Source organism: Tetrao urogallus (assembly GCF_951394365.1).
Source record: "Tetrao urogallus genome assembly, chromosome: 8".
Lineage (NCBI taxonomy): Eukaryota > Metazoa > Chordata > Aves > Galliformes > Phasianidae > Tetrao > Tetrao urogallus.
The window spans coordinates 19500781-19520992 of record NC_136821.1 but is presented as its reverse complement, the minus strand read 5'-3'; the positions used below and the strand labels follow the sequence as shown (position 1 = coordinate 19520992).

The 20212-nt window shown below is 41.6% G+C and overlaps 1 protein-coding gene across 1 annotated transcript in view; it reads left to right on the top strand.

Annotated features, from left to right (window-relative positions):
- Positions 1–5562: 5562 nt before the first annotated feature.
- Positions 5563–20212, top strand: part of LOC306949283 (neurabin-2-like) — a gene marked incomplete at both ends in the record, with an annotated part of 38710 nt that continues 24060 nt past the window's right edge. Inside the window, 3 exons of the mRNA XM_079539137.1 lie at positions 5563–7146; positions 19135–19267; positions 19791–19911. Coding sequence (XP_079395263.1) covers positions 5563–7146; positions 19135–19267; positions 19791–19911 — 1838 coding nt within the window. The remainder of the gene's footprint in view (positions 7147–19134; positions 19268–19790; positions 19912–20212) is intronic.

Below are 20212 nucleotides of genomic sequence, written 5' to 3'. Positions count from 1 at the left end.
GTTTTTTAGATGGTCTGGGAAATATGAAGGTTAAAATTAAGATACTTTTTAAGGAGTGCCTGTCAAAGATTATGAGGTTATCTTATAACTCAAAAATACTTTTTTTAAGTGTGCATAAGCATGTATGTCTTCTGGGTAGGCATTTTAACAGAACGATTTCCTAGTCGTGCTATGAAACAACATAGATGTTCTTTATTCTTTTTTAAATGCACGTAACTGTGTGAGCAGGACTTATTTCAAATCAGTCTCATAGCTTTCTTGATTATTATTAAGATAAGAGATTTACAGAAGCACTTTGGGTTTTGTATAAAAACTGCTTGGCCGAACAGAAACTAATGCTTCTGAATAAGAAATTGTGCTGTGAAGTCCGGAATTAAAGATGTCGGTTATCCTTCCACTGTGTGTCTCTTAGTTGACTGACTGCCACTTTTAAAAAGACGCAATTTCAAACTGAGGCTTTTCTTATGACTGATAACATTCATCACGTTTTCCTCCTGTGTGACTTGTGCAGGATTCTCCAATGGCTTGTAAGGAGCAATCTCTTACCTTTCCCTTGGCTGATTTTACCAGGTCTCTCTTCCTCCTCTGCCTGTTTTTACAAAACTCGTTAGAACATAATTATTGCTGGAAAGTCTTAGGCAGTGTCAAATCTGGTTGAACCAGTTGGCCAGTTTTCAAAAGAGTACTCGCAGAGTAGGAGATACTCAGAAACATGCAGGCAGTGTGACAGCGTGTGCTTTGTTGCTTTGGAAATTGGTGAAATAGACAATAATCATGAACTTTATTTGCTGAATTCCTGTAAATTCAATTAAACAATGTCATCAGCACTCCAGTTATCAAGCCAAAAAATGCACTGAGGGATTTTTCTGTTCAAAAAGCATTCAGTGGGATGGCTTTTATTAAGACCCCCTGCTTCCTTGTCACGCTAACATCTGCTTACTATGCTTGAGAAACCTGGTATGTTCTCAAACCAGTGTTCACAGAATTCTACAATGGCATCTTTCTTCACATCCCTGCTGCTTTTTTTTTCTTCTTTTTCATGAGTTTGCCAGTGTGGCAAGTGGCTGTGAGGGTTTGGATGCCTCAGGAATGGAGCTTGTAAGGTGAGGGAAATCACAAAATCACAAGCATTTTCTAGTCAGGCTTTTTATTTTATTTTATATTTTATTTTATTTTATTTTATTTTATTTTATTTTATTTTATTTTATTTTATTTTAGCAGCTTAAGGGAGTAGGAGGCTCTGTAGACTTGGAACTCAAGAGATTCTTCCAGTGAAGAATCTCCAATGTGCTTTGGAGCTGTGATGTAAAGTAATGTTAGCTTGCAGAAATCATTGGTAACATGCTGGCATGCCAGTAGCTCTCAATGCAGGTTTCAGTGCTGTTGCATCAACCTTCACTTACCGTTTGTGGTTCTGTGGCCAGAATATTAGTCAGGGTATTAATTCACAGGATTTCTGAGAAACAACACACTGGGTGGGCTGTAGGAGGAACTGGTTACTAACTGGATTTACCATTCTGCAGACAACCCTGTCCCTAAAGGGCCCAGCTCTTAGTCAGCAAGTGGCAAATGAAGTACTGATTTATGAAAATTAATACATTAGATAGGCATGATGTATATTATCAAACAGAATTGCCCCTCCCTGGAGCTTTGCACAACAGACATGTTTGGGAATTAGAGAGGTCAGCCCTGCTGTGAGGCAGAAGTGACAACCGTGAAAGCTGAGGACTTGAGTGTTGAGTACTGGCACTTAGTTCCTAGTGTCAGTACTCAGAAATCATAATAGCTTTCTAACTAAAGTTTGCTTGCAACAAAGTATTTTTTTAATGCACTTGCAAATTTTAAAAATAAAACTCTTATTAGGGCCTGTACTAATGGCCCGCTTTTTTCTTTCTTTCAGACCTATAAAATATGCCATTCTACAGTATGCTTACTGAAGAAAGGCTTTTTCTTTATAATTTGGCTCAAGTGACAGCTGAAAACAAAGGAATGGGAGAATGGGGAAGGCTCAGTGGTGACAATAGCAGGAGAAACCAAGAGTAAACCATCCAGTTTACAGCATTGCTGTTCACCATTTCAGCTCCATTTCAACTTGAAGAAGAAGAAGCAAAACACAGAACAGCCAGTAACTTACCCAACCACTGGGGCTGCAGTTTTAGAAATGAAATGCTGAACATATATGTCATCATACACAATAGCAAAGACAAACGCAGTGATGTTTCAGGCTTTCTCTGTGGTGCTGTTGGCACGCAGCAGAGTAATTACCAAGTTATCCAGCATGATTTGAATGGAACTGAGTGAAACTTAATTAGCTCCTGTCTTTCAAGCATTTCTTCATCCACAACACTTGTAATCTTTGGGGTCCTGCTGTGCAACTGTAATGTTCTACAGAAAAAGCAAGCTGCTAGGGGAATCCCATTCCAAAATCTGGTCTAGTTTACCATCACATATTGTAATTCTTGTACTAGTGGTGGTCTGTGAGTGAATGCTGAAACAAACCTTACCTCAGTGCAGTTTGGGCAACCGAGTTTACGGAATCTTCTTTTTCGTGGAAACCATTTCCTTTTTGTCTGTTTTCGTGGGTTTCATGAGTTCATATACCACAATACATTCCTTTTCCCCAAGATTTTGAGCAGCCGAGGTCCTTCCAGAATACACTCCACTGCCAAAATGCTCAGTGCAAACCACTTGCTTATTCACCGTTGTTTTACCTCCACAGTCTGAATCTCTGGGATGCTCTTCCTGGATTTCACTGCAGTTTTAGCTATGGTGAAATCCCAAGCTACTTCACCTTCCCAGATTTCTTGCTCAAATTCCAGATGTACTTATCTTGAATTCCTCTAATCTTGTTAGTCATTGTTTCTGTAAATAGTTCTGTTATTTCCTTCATATCAATTCACCTAGAGTACAGTTCAGTCTTTCCTCACTAGAAACCAGTCCATCCTGATAATGTTGTCCCTTCTAGTCAGCATAGTTAGCCTAAATAACTTGCATATCTTATCCTAGGTAGAATAAGACTTTTTTTTTTTTTTTTTTTTTTTTCCTTATAAAGATATCTTTGGTGCACTTACATTTATGTTTATGCTCTGTAATCCCACCTTCCTGAAGCACAGGGGAATCCAAAACAGGAGAGTATGTTCCTGCTGCAGCCTCATTTAGGCACCTTGTGCAAAGGCCTTTTACTTTCCTCGGCACAGGTTGGAGCTGAGCTCTATTATTATGTTGTTCCTGAGCTCTGCCTTTGTTTTCCTTTGAACTGCCTCCTACGTGCTGGCAGGCTCCTGAAACAGTGCACAGAATGGTCTTTGCCCAGTGTTCAAACTGCAGAACAACCCTGTATTTACTTTGTTTTGTACAAGGAGGTTTTCTTTGTGTTCTCTTACAGCACTGTGCATTGGAAATGGTGCAGAAGCCTTGCAGCTTCAGCCCAGCCTGGGAGCCCCAGGAAGAACAGTCTCAGGAGATGTGGGAGGAAGGTCACTGCTACTTTGTTCTAGGTAAGAACTACATATTCTCAACATGTGAAACATTTGTCACTCTTGGATTGAAACTACTTATTGTAAAACGTTACTTAAAGCAGTGCTTCAGGGTGTACCTTAGGCTGCTAGAGGCAGGTCTTGGTGAACACTGCTGTCCCAACTTGAAAACACGGAAGAAAGTCTCAAGAATTTCATAGCCCCTTTGTTTCAGAAAAATGAAGTGCTAGAAAAAGCCAGTGTGGATGTCTGTAAGAATGTCTGAATTTCACCGCTGGTCTGGTAACTGCAAGATGAAATGCACTTTGGCTCTTCTCAAGTTTTTGTTCCTCTGGAAACTCAGTTATTTGAATTTGGAATGAAAAACCATCACATTTTGGACGTTCCCACAGGGCAAAAATACAGAATCTGCCTGCAGTTCTTTTTAATACTTTTTAATACAGGCATTCTGTTGGTTTCTTTGGGCGCTCTCTTGATCTTTGTGCGATTTGTACATACTACGTGGAAGCAGCTTCTGGCCAGTAACCCGATCCGCGCACCTCGCGGGATGGCTCACAGCCCGTGCCGCAATTTGGACCAACGCAGTTGTGCACGCGCAGTCCCGCTGGCAAGGCGCTCCACGGCTCCCGGCGGCCCCGCAGAGCCGTGCCCGACACGCCGCTGCCCGCCGGGCTCTCGCTTGGTACCGGCGGGGAGAATTTCCGCCCGGCGCCACGTGCTCGTCAGGGGGTTTTCTGCTAAAACGGCGTGGATTTGAAAAAAGAGGGAGAAAAGTCTGCGGATGCGGCGTTCCCTTTACTTCCGGCTATCCGCGCCGGGACGCCCTCAGCCGGGAGCGGCATCAACACCGCGGCCGCCGCGCCGGGCTTCGAAAATCCCGCGCGGCCCTTCCCCGGGGGCGGCCCGGACGGCGCCTCGGCCGCGTTCTTCGGTGAGGGTGCGGCGGGCCAGGCCCGGGCCGCTCCCCGCCGCCACTCGCCTCGACGCCTTCGCGGGCCCCGGGCCGCCCCGCCCCGCGCTAACGGCCGCCGGTCCCGCCGACATGGTATCACCCGCAACTCGCGCGGCGTGGTAGATCCCGGGCTGCCCTCGGCCCCCCCAGCCCCTCTCTTCCCTCGCGCCGAGAGGAACGAGGGCGCGCCCGCCGCTCCCTCTCTTTGTGTGCGAGCGGAGCGAGGCGGCGCGCGGGCGGGCCCGAGCCGAGCCGAGGAGGGCGTTGAGCGGCGTGAGAGGCGGCGCGGGGCGGGCGGGCGGTTTGGAGCGGGGCCGCGGGGGCGGGAGGAAGGCGGCGTGGGGAGCGCGGGGCGGCGGGTAACGATGGCGCGGTGCGCGCGGCCGCCGGGCGGCCGGGAGCGCTGAGGGGAAGGAGCCGGCTGGACCCCCGCCCCCAGGTAGGCCGGCTCGGAAAGTTTGGGGCGAGGTGCCGGGGCGGCCCCCGAGGTGCGGAGGCGCTGGGGAGCCCCGACTCGCCGCCGAAACTCGCGGCTCCCTCGCTTCCGGGCGGCCCGCGGGCACCCGGGTCCCTCCGCCTCGCCTCGGCCCGGCCTCCTCGGGCGGCAGGAAGGGCCGGCGGCCTCACCCCTCCTCCCCGCGCTGCGGCCCCGCTGCCCTGGCAGCCGGCGCCGGGCGGAGGGATGCCGGGCGGGGGACGGCCGCTGCCCCGCGGAGCCCTCGGGGCTAATGCCCGGGCGGCCGCCGCCAGCCGTAGCCGCGCGTCCCGGCGGACACAATGGGCTTTATCTGGGCTCGCGCCGCTCTCCCTCCCGGGAACGCGAGTTCGGGATTCGTGTCGCACGCTAGCGAGGTCCCGAGTTAATTAAAACTCTACGTCCCCTTGCAGATGGCCTTCTGGATACTGTGATCCGCAGCGGAGATAACATCCGATGTGGCCGTACAGGCGCTGTGATTTCTTTCTCTCCGTGTATGCATCGGCGCAGCCCGTCTGAATGTGAGCGTGGAGGCCGGCTGAGGGGAAAAAGGCAGCTCTTCTGCAGGATCCGCTCTGCGTGGCGTCAGAGGGTGGCAGCTTGGTGCCTGTGAATTTTCCTTTCCGCTCCTCAGGAGCTGAGGTAGCTGCTCTCTGACGATGATGAAAACTGAGGGCAAAGGGGAAAGGACTTTAAGAAGTGCTTCTCCACACCGAAATGCCTACAAATCTGACTTCCACGCTATCAAATGCTCTTTTGATGGAGTGAACAGTCCCGAAAACGTTTCCAACAAAACGGGCTTGCAGCAGAAGCTGAGCACCTCTTCTAATGGAGGGGGAAATGACCCGCACAGTCGAGGTAGAGCTGCCACTTATGGCAATAGAGTTCACAAGATCAAAAGTATGTTTCTGCAAATGGGAGGCTCCGCTTCCACACCCTCTTGTGAAAGTAGTCCACCTGCTGAGACCAAATTAATCAGTCGGGCCACAGCAGCAGAACATGGGCCTTCTCCAGGTAGCACATCTTTCCTCATTATCCAAAAGAACAATCTTCTTAATACAAATACTGGCCCCAGCAGCAGTCCTGTGGATTCGTCGTCTGTGACTTCTACTGCTGATAAGATCATACGTAGCAACGATGAGGCAGACTTGGACAAAGTTGCCCTGGCAGAAAAGTTTTCGGAGACCAGGAAGCTGTTCGAGAGAAATATAAAACAACGAAGTTCTGTGGACAGATATTCTCCCAGCAAATGTGAAAGAAGTGAAGATAAGAGGAGACATGGTTCAGCTTCTGATTGTAGCAGTGTGGTAGACCACTTCAATTTTAATACAGATGTGAGTCCTTCAGTCGCACTGGATAAGGTTGAAAATCATGGTAGTGAGCTGAAGCAGCAGCATCCCAATAATGGTTCCAAAACCTCCATCTTGAATGCTGGGCCCATTTCTAGGAGGCTGGAAAGCTTTCTAGGTGACAGTGATACTGAAGATTCCAAAGAAATTTCCAAAAGTGATGACCTGAATCAGGGCCCTTTGAAAAGCCACTGCAGTTCGGATTCATCTACTACTGCTGAAAGTCCAGAGAAGATTGCCTCCACCAAAGTGCCTGTGATAGACAGAGGTGGGCAGAGTGAAGTATTTGAAAAAGACAAGAGAGAGAAAGCCGTGCTGGAGAGAAGCCTACAGGATATGAGCAGTATATCCTGTCAGGAGGCAAAGTGGAGAACAGAGACTATTCTTTCCCAGGTTTCCCCTGTTGAGGAGACTTGTGTGGAGCTGTCTGTGCAAGATGAAACCTCAGGGCATGGAAAAGAGGGTTTGGATAAAGGTCATGTTGTTAATGAGGATCAACCACTCAAATATCAAATGCAAGAAGGGAAAAGGAGCATCTATTCCTTGGATTTAGTGGAAGAGTTTACAGAAAGAAACGGAACCAATCAGGAAGAAGTGAGAGATGGGATGTCTGTTAAAGATGGTCCAGTTCAGGACGTTCTACAGCAAGAGGGGGATAGTGGAGAAGAGGAGCAAGTAGAAAAGCAGAGAGATGGCTTCTGTGCTTTTGGAATAGAAAATGCAGCTTTTGATGATTATAGGGATACAGAGAGCCAGGACCTTGAAGGCAACGAAATTTTGGAGGAAGAGGAGGAATATATGTATGACAGTGAGTACGAGGAGTTTCCTGGACTTTCTGAAGAGGAAGATCCTGTGCCAGACCGAAAAGTCAAGTTCTCTACAGCTCCTATTAAGGTATGTACATTTGAATTTTCTTTGTAGGTTTGTTTCGTTTTTCTGTTTCGCAATTCAAAATACCCAGGAAATGTATTTTGGAAGTGTTTTGTGTTTCATTTTGTTTTCAAACCTGTAAAAGCCCTTTCAGTAGTGTTAACTACATGGCTTTAACTCTGAACTGCTTGGTTTTCTGAAAAAGAGAGAAGTGGAAGTTGTCACAAGTGATTTCTAAATCACAGCAGCTTCATGAGGTAGCATAGCAAAGCACATGAGATTTCACTTGCTTAATACCTTTAGGAACACTAACTTTTAGAAAGAAGTTCAGACACATGGCCCTTAGTGCTTGATTTCATTTGTTTAAAATTGTGGTGTTGCACTGGAAAGGACTGTTTCAGTTTTACTTTTTGTACAGATTTTTTTAAAATAATCTTCAGATACAATTTCAAATATTGTTTGACTTTGGTGTGGGAAAATATCAAATTACTTGTTCCCATTATTTAAGATTATAGACTTTTTTGCAGTATTACCCGTTATAGAATATTTATTAAAATACAGGTAATGTCTATAATATTTATATTGGCAGGGTGAATGTTCTCTAGGAGTATTAGTGTGATGAACATGTTTGAGTCACTAAGCTGTGGAAGACAGAGTTAATAATATAATGACTTAATAATGAGAAGCACTACGAGTTAGAGTGCTAACAAATTGAGAAGATAGTAGGTTTTTTTTGAGAAGAAGTAGGTTTCTGTTCTTCAGTCACCAAAAACACCCACAGAATGAATGAAGTCATTCTGTAGTGCAAATCCTGTGTACCTGTAGTCCTGTTGCTGACTGTGGTTATTCTCATCCCACCTGAAATTTGAGAGGACTGGCAGATGAGGAACAAGATGGAGTGGGAAACTGTCCAGGCTTTCTCAACTGTATTTTTTCATTCATGTAATAGTAGAAGAAAAAACATCATCTTCAATAAAGCAGTTTTTATGCTTTCTCTGTGCTGTTGAGAATGATGTAAAAACTCCAACTCCTGTACTTCTTGCAGCATGAAGCTCCCAGTTTGATAAAGATAGACCAGTGCTGTCCCGGAAGATGTTTGTGTATGGCAAAATCCACATTTTGTTACTTGTGGTTTCTTATAGTCCTTCTATAGGCAGGATGGCTTTATATGGCTTTCTTGTGGCTGATGCTGTCTCAGCAGAGACCTGGAGCTCTGAAGGGAGGGGGCAGTGCTGCTTCTGGAAGCTGCATAAGGAATGGGGTGAAGGCTGCTGGAAAGCCAGAGGGCACCAATCCATTCTCTGTGTGTTTCTGTGCATCAGTGTCTGAGAGGAGTGCAGCAAGTCATCTGCTAGAAGTGCTCTTTGGTTTGCTGGTGCATGCTGTCCTGCTGTAGGCTGGGTCTGTTGTTGCTGAAGTCCTAGAAGCAGTGATTGCAACAGGCTTTTCCTGCATTCTCTGTTACGTCAGTGTCAGGTTTAGTTCAAAGCATTAATAGGAATCTCTGCCAGCTGTGATGGGAGCTCTCTTGTAGACAAATCTCAAGTTTTGGTAACCAGTGCCCTTTGACTGTAGCTGCTTCTCTGAAAGCCTCCAGAGCCAGCCTCTGCCAGGTTATCAATTGCACAGACAAAAGATGGATTTAGTAGCAACTGTTAGTGTTTTTGTGTTAAGATAACATGGTTATTGACATGATGCCCGACTTCAGGATTGACAGAATAAATGGTACTTAATAGCAGTATGAGCAGTGACATTTCTCTTCAGATCTCTTTTCATACAATAGGTTTCTTGTTTGGCTTTATGGATAGATTTTAGTGCATCTCAAGTCGAAAGAGAAAAATCCCAAGTGGTAAAAAAAAAAAAAAAAAAAAAAAAGATGATTTCTGGCCCCCAGCCACAGCTCCGAGCAGTGCCATAGTGAGAACTGTATCCAGCTAACTTCCTTCGGCTTTATTTAGACAAGTAAGCATGACTGAAATGTGAGTGCTGTTCCAGCCATCCGCGGCTCTAGAAGAGAAGGCTGTGTTTCTCCCCTTCCTAGACCCTCCTGCATGGGGCCAGGCTGGAGTTGGCTTTTTGGCTGTTTTCCTTCTGTGCTGTGGTCTGGCCCATCCTGCTGCTCTTCCCAGTGTAGCTATGTAGCAGCTATAAAGCAGCCAGCTCTGTGTTTTACAGCTGCTGTGCAGCAGGCGTTTGAGGAGGAAAATTCAAAACATTCAGAAGATGTTTGGGGAAGAAAAAGTGTTTTAAAATGTTTGAGTCTCTGCAATGATGGATTTGTGACCATTGCATGTGATAGTCTCAACACAAACGTGGGATATGGTGTAGGTAATGGAGAGAGCTCGAGTAATATCTGTGTTGAGAAGTTTCTTCTCAGCTGTGAAGGGCTTTTGAGTATAAGAAAGAGACGGGGGCTCCCAAGGGATGTGGATTGAAGCTAATACTGTTAGCCCTGTGTCTGACCCGTGTTGGAGCTCTGCAATTGTTGACAGCTGTAGTGGGGCTTAAGAACACGTAATTTTGAACTGATAATTTCAGGAACGATGAAACACTTATATAAATACTATGTTATTTGAAGTCGCTCTGTGCCTGTGAAAATGAGTGGAGAAGAGACTTTTAAAATAAAAGCTTCAGTTCTGTAGAAGCTGATGATAAATGTGGGGGAAGGTTTCTTACTTGCCATAGGTGACATGAGTGCTGCTGTGTGATCTCTGCAGCCCTTAAGGAGCACTGTGGCTCGGTGGTTTGTTTTTCCTGCAGTTGTGATGAGAGTGATGCTGTGCAGTTACTAGCAGAACTACACTGCCAGATTGGGTTCATGTTGTGGGACATGCGCTATTTTTAGCCCCTTGTTGCCACATCTGAAGCCAATAAGGAATGTAAAGTACACTCAGCTGTCCAAGATATCCACAAGCATATTGTATTTGTCCTAAAGTTTTCTGAATAAACCGCACAAGTGATCAGCAATACGAACAGTGCAAATAACGTCAGGTAACTGTGCTGTTATCCCTTTATACTTCAGTATGCTTTTGTAATGTAGAGATTAAACTCGCTCTCAATTACATGATCACCTTGAAAGGCTTTAATTAACACAGATGTAATGACAGAGTGCAGTTTGACGTTTGTAATCCTGAAACTTTCCGTTGGTAAAACAAACATTCGTTTCCAAATTGGCTTCTTCAGCTGTCTTTAGCTCTGACTGTATCAAACTTTGTCCTCAAAACCTTGAATAGCACTGTGACTAAGTTCTGTAATGATTTATGATCCTTAGAAGTTCTGTAGCTCTGATAACCCAAAAAGATTATCCAGATACTATTCACTTCTGTAGGTCTGTTTGATTTGCAGCGTTAACCAGTTTAAGTTGCATGGTGGTGTTTGTCCCCAGCTCTGTGAATAATACTTTACTTCAAGATTAAGTGAAGAACATGGCTTAAAGTAAATTAAAAACAAAACCGACCTTCATAAAGGCTTTTATATTTTGCTACGGTTGAGCAAAACATTATTTTTTTTTTCTTGCATGAAGAAATTAAAAGCAGTCTCGTACTTTGTGTGTGGGTCTAACCAGCCAAGTATCAGCTGCTCTTGAGGGAATCTGCAAATCCTTCATAATATTGCCATTTGTCTCACACATCAAAATAGAGCTGTTCTGTGTTTAGCTGGGATACAAACAGCAGTCTTGTTCAGCCTGGCACACTGTCTGATCTCTTTACTACAGAACTGCTTATTGTGGAAGTTAATGAAGCAGTAAATGAAGATAGGCTTCAGCTAGATTTAATGTGTAACAGCCCATCTATAAATGCTACCATTTTTAGGAGATGTACAATTTTTCTACATCAGTTTGTGCTCTCCCAATCATTGTTTTAACAAAATGTTGTGTAGTGCTTCAATGTCATACATCCCTTGATTTTTGAACTGCACCTTCTATGCTTCTGGATTTTATACGTAGAAAAGAATGCAAAATCCATTAACTGGTGGAAAATGCCCAGACCCTGGATAGTCTTCAGTTGTCGTTGTAATTAGAGAATAATTGATGATTGCATGAATGGTCGACTGTTTGTCAGCCACTGAAGCACTTCAGTAAGATGCTTGTGTGGCATTAAGAGATTGGTATATTACATGGAAGTAGATTGATTTAGGAAAATAGAAATTGAACTTGAGAGTAGACGAACAGAATTGTCTGGCATGTGGGAAGTCAGCTACTTTTTCTTGGCAGTGGCAGTGTATTCCCATCAGGGATTTGTTAAATATCTTTTTAATGATGAAACAATGTAAAGATTTTAAGCGTTTTGAAGCTCTGTTTATTGCTTGCATCAATGTTCCAGACTTATATCTGAACGGTCTTGTCTTACAACTTTACTTTGTATTTTTATCTCAAACCTACTGTACTCTCCACAGTAACGTTCAGTCAATTTCCACAAAAAATACTCCTGGCTTTGAGCATGGTTTGGTTGTGTTTTACTTGCATCTGGAAGTGCCGCATTTTCTTCTGACAGACTTAGCAGTATAAGAGGTTAAAAAACCAAAAGCATGGATGTGAACTGGGGGAAGAAATTACCTGTGAAAATGTGGTGGTTTTTTTTCATTCTTTGTTTTGTTTTTGTTGGGTTTTGGGGGGTGGGTTTTGTTTATTTTTTGAAAGGTAAGTTTTAAACTTTTATTGAAATTTCAGTCATCTTGGAAGTCAGAAAATATTTCTGAAGCATAAATCCATTCAATTCTGCATATAGATTCATCTGGTTTAAAAAAATTCTACATCCAGTATTATGCATTTGTGGTCCTTATTGAGACCTTTTGTTTCTATGACATTTCAGCTTTCTGTAAAGAAGTATGCCTTTCTTTGGCACTTTTTTTTTTTTTTTTTTTTTTTTTTTTTAATATCAGAAGTGTTCTTCTATTTAGATTTCAGGAAATACTTGATATGGGTGTTTTACAATGGTGGATTTGGCATTTCAGGAGTCTTTGGGAAAGAGGCTGGTGCCGAGGTATGGGACTGTACGTAAAAATCCAAATCTGAGCAGAAAAAGGAAACAAATTCTTTTTCTATCGTGCCTCATTGCTGAAGCAGCCTGTCTCTTTCTATTTATATCTCAGTGTATTTTTGACCAAATTATTCTCTGAATGCAGTTAAATGGCATGCTAGCTCTCCAGTTGGATATAGCAGACAAATAAGAGGATGTGAGGTTATGAGTGTCATCACCAGTCCGTCCTCACTGTTTTTTTTCAATCCTTTCACCTTTTAACTTTCTAGCAGTTTCACCTGGATTTGACGGAAGAGAGAGAGAGAGATCTTTAAAAGTATTTTTTAATTATTGCCTGATCTTGAGAAAATTGGCACCTCCAAAGATCGTTGCAGATGTCCTCAATGGTGGCAGGGCTGCAGCTTTATTTGCCGTTCTTTGTGGGTTTGGTAGCTAGCAGTGCAGTGCATGCTGTGTCTTGCTGGGAGAGCAGCGATGTGGAAGAGAAGGGAGGGACAGCTAAGGTGGAGTCACTTGTGGGTTTCACTGGAGATGTAGTCCGGCCAAACATGAGGCGGTGACACAGGAGGATGCAGGAATCGCAGGGGAGGTAAGGTGATTATGCAGAGTGTGGGCAGATAGGCAGACTTGTAGGAGACAAGTTCATTAGCTCAACAGTTAAGCTGCTGAAAGATTCAGCATCTTTGTGATGAGTGCTGCTATTAGCAGCTGAGACTACTTAACCTAGACTGATGTGAAGGCACAAGCAGGCAATAGCTGAAACTTGTTCATAATTTACTTTTTGAGAAATGGAAAAAAATAAACCTGTACCTTTTGTATCATTCTAAATAGAACAGAAATTTATTTGATGTTTCAAGTATCTTTGGAAGAGAGACCAGTGCTAGGTGTGGAATGGGACAGTGGGAACATAAGATTGGAGGAAGAGAGGGAGACGAAACAGTTTGGTAGATGTATGTCAATCGAGTCATGAGGGAACTCATTAAGCTTGTCACAGTTCAGAAATTCTCAGTGTTTGTGGGTCTTAATCATCTGAGCAGGAACTGAATACTATGTGACCAATGGCAGAACAATAATTATTAGGTTAGTTTTTGTACTTAGGCTTGATAGCAGAGGGCAAAGTAGTTGTGGTTAAATTTTTGCTTAGTAGACTTGCTTTCAGATACATTTTAATTGATGTTCTGCTTTCAGCATCATTAGAATTCATTTTAAGAGTAGGAAAATTACATTACTGTAGTTTTGGTTATCTCAGATAAGTTGATTCAGGTGTTTCTTCTGCTGTAAGGTTTCATAAATAAGAGTTCTTTTACTGTGAGTATCTTGGGTTTATTTGTGAATTTGAGACACTTGCAGAATTGAATTTCAAGTTGGAATGACAAAATGTTTTGTCACTTCAGTGAATATTTTTTGTGTGTTTGATATGGGCTGGGATGTCTACTCTCTAGCCAACAATAGATGAAACAGCTTACTTCAGGTTTGGTGGTTGATTCTCCTTCTCCTTCATTAAAAGATTGGGAATTGCTGGAAAGATTGGCTGGGAAATACAATCTGTAATGGCCATATTCTTCTTTAAGCAGAGAATTTCTGGATTTACTTCTCCAAAATGTGGTTGGAAAAGCATTCCTTGGCTTTGAGGAACATCAGCTGAAGGGCTAAGTTACTTAATTTGATAAACTGGAAGTATGTTCCATGCTTGTATTTTGTTCCATGTGTTTTATTTAGGAACAGGCTGAATTGAGTAGTTGACCATTTTCTAACATGCAACTGTGAAGCATACGACCTCGGGAGAACTGAGGTGGAGGTGCTGTGGGGCAGACGTGCCAGCCTGGGCATTCAGTGGGGCTGAGGGGACAGCACAGGCAGGGGATGTAAATGCTAACCAGGTTGGATGATGCTGGCTGAATATGCTGGCTGGGAAATGATGTTTGGATCTGGAGCAAGGCTGCCCTTACACCTTTATGCAAACTAACTTGGTGGTGGTGATGGCTTGGTGTGTTTGCTTTGTTAAATTAGCTTAGCAGAGCTACGGGATCAAGCAGGTAAGCGCACAACCCTCCTGTTTGGCAACAGGAAATGCTACATTGAACGGAATGATTTGCAGTGTCAGCCCATATAACAGTTACCAACTGTTCTGAATCAAACCTGAATTTGGTGTGTTATTTGTTTATCAATAAAACCAGAAAACAGACCAAGTGTCTCTGTTTTCTGATTCATAGCATCCGATAGCATGAAGTGATTTGAAACAGATAGTCACTCATCACTGAAATAACGGCCAAAAAGAGGTAACCTTCTAGCATTTAGAAACAGAGGGAATAACGTAGTGGTAATGTGATGTCTACTCCAAACGGAGAGGGAGATTGTAAGAGTAAACTGCTAAGTGTAGGTATACTTCGGCCTGCTTCAGTGCTACTGTTTCAAATGATTATTCATGCTTGCCTGGGTACTTCAGGTCTTGCCAGGCGTCTTGCAAAGGCCATCCATTGAAAAAGCTGAAACTGTTCATCATTAGGCAATTTTCCTGAAAACATAACTTGAATTTTGATTGTGTGGCTTTATTGAGTGTCAATAAACTTGAATGGTCAATGTAAGAATCGTATTTCAGAGGACATATGAACCAACTGCTTGGCAAGGTTTCAAGGTGCAGGTGTCAGTAACACTGCAGTGCCTCTCTCCCAACTCATTAAGTGTTACTTTAACTGCTTTTGTAGGTTGTGCTTCCCCACAAATATTACTGCATTAGAATTTAAAAGTGATGTTGAAATTGCTTCCATTCTGATGAGTTGGGAACCCTTTGAGGCAGTTGTTGATTTTTACTGTTTAATTGTGTTTGTAACATTGTGCTTTTGATTGTGCAGAAACAAATCTTTCTACTAGAAATGAATATAGGTGTGGAGCTCTGTTCTGTGACTTGACAGCAGAGATCTGTGCAAGCAAATCTTCCTCATGAGTTTTCCTTCTTAAAGAAATACCATCCTGCTAAAATGTGTGTAGTTTATGAGGAGGACTTCATAAGCACTTCTAAGACTTTGAATTGTGAGATTATTGTTGTTTTTCTGTGATAATACTGTTTCCTGTGACAGCGTTATGATGGAGATTTTCAGTTTTGTATAGTAGCAGTAACTGAATGTAGCATCTTTTAGCCAGAGATTAACTGAGTTTTGCATTCCAGAAGTGATTCATTTTCCTGGTGTAATAAATGCAATTTGTTCTGTAAAAAAAAAAAAAAAAAAAAAAATTATTTGTTCTTCAAGGACTAAGTATATATTTGAAAATTTCCAGGTATGTGTCTTTGCAGTTTAATTAAAATAGTCCTTAAAAATTCAGCATTTTCTGAGAACTTATTTGGATTCAAATTATTTTTATTCATTCTGAAGAAAAGAGGACTTGAGTGTAAAAGAAATTATTTCTTTCAGATCAGCTTTCTTTCCGCTGTTCATTAGCTTTACTGGGTCCAGAAGGTACCAATGGTAGATTAACTAGTTAATCTTCTGGAGATGTAACAAGATAAAAGACTTTCAAATTCACTTGGTTTTCTATGCTGTTGAGACAATAACTTGTGTTTGCTTAAGCACCTCTGTTAGAAATGAGTTGAGCACACGATCAGTTGGCCATGCTAGAGCTGGGAGGTTGGCCAGTATAACCTCCAGAGGTCCCTTCCAACCCTTTCTGTCAACCTCAAGAAATAGAAGTTCATGCAGTCTGCAGGTAGCTGTCAGTAAGTACGTGCTGGTGTGGCTGCCAGCCAGAACTGGGTAACATCATCAAAGCAGCCTGGGGCAGTGTGTGTTACAAACAACCAGCTTACCAACCTGTGATTATCGTTATAACCTGTAATGTTGTAAAATGTACATCAGAATTGTTTGATTAACTTCTGTTAAAATCTTGATTGAGTTTTACGTAATTCCTGTCTTTTGTTCTTTAGTAATAATGTTTAATACCAGCTTGGGCAGATAGTTTCATGTCAGAGTCCTCAGTGCTGCTCATTCTTTTTGAAGATGAACTTGTTCTTGGGAATTGCCATGCTATTTGAGGGTATGTTGGAAGTTAAATATTTATACAGCCCAGCAGCACTAAGGAAGGTAAACACATGCTATCTACACTTTGTTAGATACTTGTTTTCAGTAGTGTTTTGGAGTGTTTTTTTAATAATGGTTAGCTTATTAATAGCCCAGAGTACATTTGACACGATTATCATCATCCTGGCTTTTAAAAGAAAAAAAATATTTAAAAGAAATACTGTTGTGGGGTTTTTTTTGTCTTGTTATTTTCTTTCTCACTCATAATCTTTTTGTCTCCAGCTTGCAGTGCCTTTAAAATAGTAAGATTAGAATTTCTTTTGTTCCTAATGTGTTTGATTCAGTGACTAAATCCTGCCAGACACAGTGCAGGGGTGAACTGTGTTTAGCTTTCTCATCAATCTTCTACACTCTGTAACTTGTAATTTATGTTACTTATTATCTACATTTTAACTGTGTTTAGTACTGCTTCTGCTGCTTGGCAGAAAACTCACCATACAGTTCTGTGCTTTTTACATTAATGTCAACAACTTAACCATTTGGTCTGCTAAAAGGTAAATCCCATTTATGATTCCTCACGTACACAGTAAGAACGTGTGCCTTTTGCCTTTGGCTATGGGTTTTTTTAGTGTGCTCTTGCTTTTCTTCTTGTTACTGCCACATTTGTCTTCCAGTTGTATGTCACTGGTATTGCTATTCTTCTATTTGTAAATTCATGTTTTCCCTCAAAATGATTTCTCTGAATACAGTTCTCATTACTTTTACAAACAGCTCTGTCTTCTCTTAATTGGGATTATGATTTTTAGAATGTTATTTAAGTGGTCATGCATAGTTCCCATCTGTCATTTTAAGAGACAAGTATGATTTTCTCTCTTAATAGATCAGTCACAATTGATTTCAGATAGGTTTTTCCTCAAGGAGCTGTTGTGGGGAAGTGTTAGTAGTCTTCATCTGCATTTGCATGTTTGTGCCATTATTATACTATGTATAACAATGGCAAATTTAACTGAAACCTACTTTTAAATTCTGTAATCAATTCCCATCAGGTGATGAGTTCTTACAGTGCATCAGCTTTGAATCAACTTGGGCAAATTCCATGAGACACTCAAGTACAAAGCTATTACTTTTGAGTTGGAAAAATATTTCATAATTTTTAAATCTTCCAGATGGGCAGCCCAAAGCATGAACGTATGTCATTCAGTCTTTGGTGGCGGTGTAACTTTATTCCCCCTGAATCTCCAGCACCTGGTGGCTGTTGCTGCAGGCAGTGGTCTTCCCTTTGCTGGTGACTGCATGCACCATCGTGTGCTGTGTGTGTGAGAGAATAATTAATAAAAAAAAAGATGGTCAGTGTCTCCCAAATAATTACTGTCATCTTCCTTTTTGCTTTTACTATTCATTTTTCATTGATTACTGTGGAATCTCTCTTACTACTACTACTTTGGAGACATTGATTTTTATTTATGTATTTGTTGGGGGGGAGAGGGGGGGGGGAGTAGGGGAGAAGGGATTGGTAAAGGAACCAAAGTAGACAGGTCTTGCTCCAAAGGAAAACTGCTCCATTAAATCCAAATGCTTCTACTGTTTACTGATCTGGGCAGCTAGGGGTAAACTAATTCAAAGAAGTCTATCAACTTCTTTCTGTCACTGGTAAAATAAAGCTTCTTGGATGGCTTTCTTTGTCTATATTGCATTTTTTCTGTAAAGATTATAGAATAGGGAGACCCTCAGTGCAACCATTGTCTATCTGTTGCCAGTTGTTGCCCTCTAGTGTCTGGAGGAGTTTGTTGGTTTATTTACCTGTATACAAGATTTAGGAAGACTCATTTCCCTCTTTAAGAGAACTTTCCAAGAAATGAGACTTCTGAGAATGAGTTTCTTCTGCTGTCTACCAAGTGGATCTACTCTTGCTTGCTGAACTGCTCCATTAAATCCATGGTCATGTTTTGTGGCACACAGCAATTTGTGAACACTTCTCCAGCTGTAGTCTGGAGGTGCATCAGAAAGGATGCCTGTGTTATTTCTGAGTTATTATCAGTCACTTTTTGGTAATCTGTTTCTCTGTGTCTGAATATGCTGCCATGCAGAGCTAACACTGTATACTAGTGGATATAAATTCACTGGCAAAATGTTAGTACTATCTAATTACAGTTAATCCTGTCATGTTTACATGATTTCAGGTACCTATCGAGTGTGAAAATGCCGAAGTTGCAAAACATTAGTAGGCCAGTGTAAATGAACTTTGTGTCAGCACTACACGTTCACGATTAGGGAGATTGCAGCTGCAGTCTGTAACTGGTTTTGTCTCGCAGGGATGTTTATCAGTGAATATCGCAGGGATATCAGTGCCTGCAAAAAACTTGAGCGGAAAAACCTTGTTTTTCCCACAGCTGAAGAGGGGGAATATGATTTACCTCTAACTTATGGTTTTGTATATGATTAATGAACATGCTGATAAGTGAAATTGAGCATGTTGCATGTCGCTCCTTCTTTCCTTGATTTGTCTTAATACTCATTATTCATTTTGTTGTTTATTTATCTTTTAACAATTCAGAAATTCAGCTGGAGTGACTACTAAAAATAGTAATGTATGTAACAAGGCATTTCCTTTTCTTGAGAATCTACATGATTCCCTGCAAAATCAGAAGTCTACATCTGGTGGAGGCTCTGTAATTGGCAGATGGTTTGGGGGAAGGGAGAAACAAAGGATTCGGGGGAATGTAGTCCTAAAAAAATTAACTCTGTAGCAAAAAGAGATTATGATTTCCTTGACTTCTTTTATATAGTTGTTGTATTTAGAAAGCAAAAAGTGCTTAAGTGATTGTTTTGAATCTTCTGTAATGTTATTTTTATGTAACTGGAAACAATATTGCAGCAGTATTCATTAAATTGATAATTGTTTAGAAAATGGGATCTCTAGAAATACCACTTTAATTTCCCTACTGATTTTTCTTTCAATTACATCGTGTTTGGAAGGGGCTGAGAAAGTACTAAGCTATTTTTTTTGTCACCTTTCTTAGGTTTTCAGTACTTACTCAAATGAAGATTATGATAGACGTAACGAAGAAGTTGACCCTGTGGCAGCCTCAGCTGAATATGAACTTGAGAAAAGGGTGGAGAAAATGGAAGTATTTCCTGTGGAAATTGAAAAAGGTGTGAATCAGACCTTGAATATTAGAGATACTATGAGAAGAAAAGATAACGCAATTGTAAACTGCATTTTCGCTGCAATTGGTTCTTGAATTTTTGAATGTAGGCTGCAGCTTTTACGCATAGCTATTCTGTTGAATGTAATGACTTTTAATTGAACAGTCCTTCATTAAGGACAAACTGTCATACCTAATTGAAGTTAGGAAGGATACATTAATGAGCAGCTGGTCTGAATGAATATTATGAATATGTGCAATTCACAAACTTTGAACTCAAATTCTCTTTCAGGTTCCATGAAACTTTGAATCTAATAGGAAGTCATAACTACAAAACAGAAAACCTTTCAGAAGTATCTTGGAAAAAAAAAAAAATCTAATGCATTACATATTTATGCATTAAATATTTATGTATAAAACATATTTTTATCTTTTGCATGGAATGACTTGAAACACTTCAAAGCCCCTCAGAACTGCTTAGTGTTGCATCATCTATTATGCAGCTAATATTAAATATTTTAATCCCTTAGGTGACAGCGGTCTGGGCATCAGTATTATTGGAATGGGAGTCGGTGCTGATCAGGGGCTGGAAAAACTGGGCATTTTTGTAAAAACAATAACAGATGGTGGAGCTGCTCAGAGAGATGGACGGTGAGTTTTCCACTGCATTGATTACGGTTTTTTGCACATTTCAGACTGATCCCAGCCATTTTCATCTGATATGCCAAATACTGTGAATAAAGCTACAAAAGCTGACTTCAAGTGAAGAAATATTGTATTGCTGGTTTGTGTTAAATTTTAAAAAAATGCAGTTATTTTGCTTAATATAGGACATTTTTCAAAAGGAGCTTAGGTTTTCTTGCAGGATGTCTGAGAAAATTTTAGAAAATGTCCACGTGTAGAAGTGATACAAAATCAAGCTGGCGATCCTGAATCCATTCAGTGTGTGAAT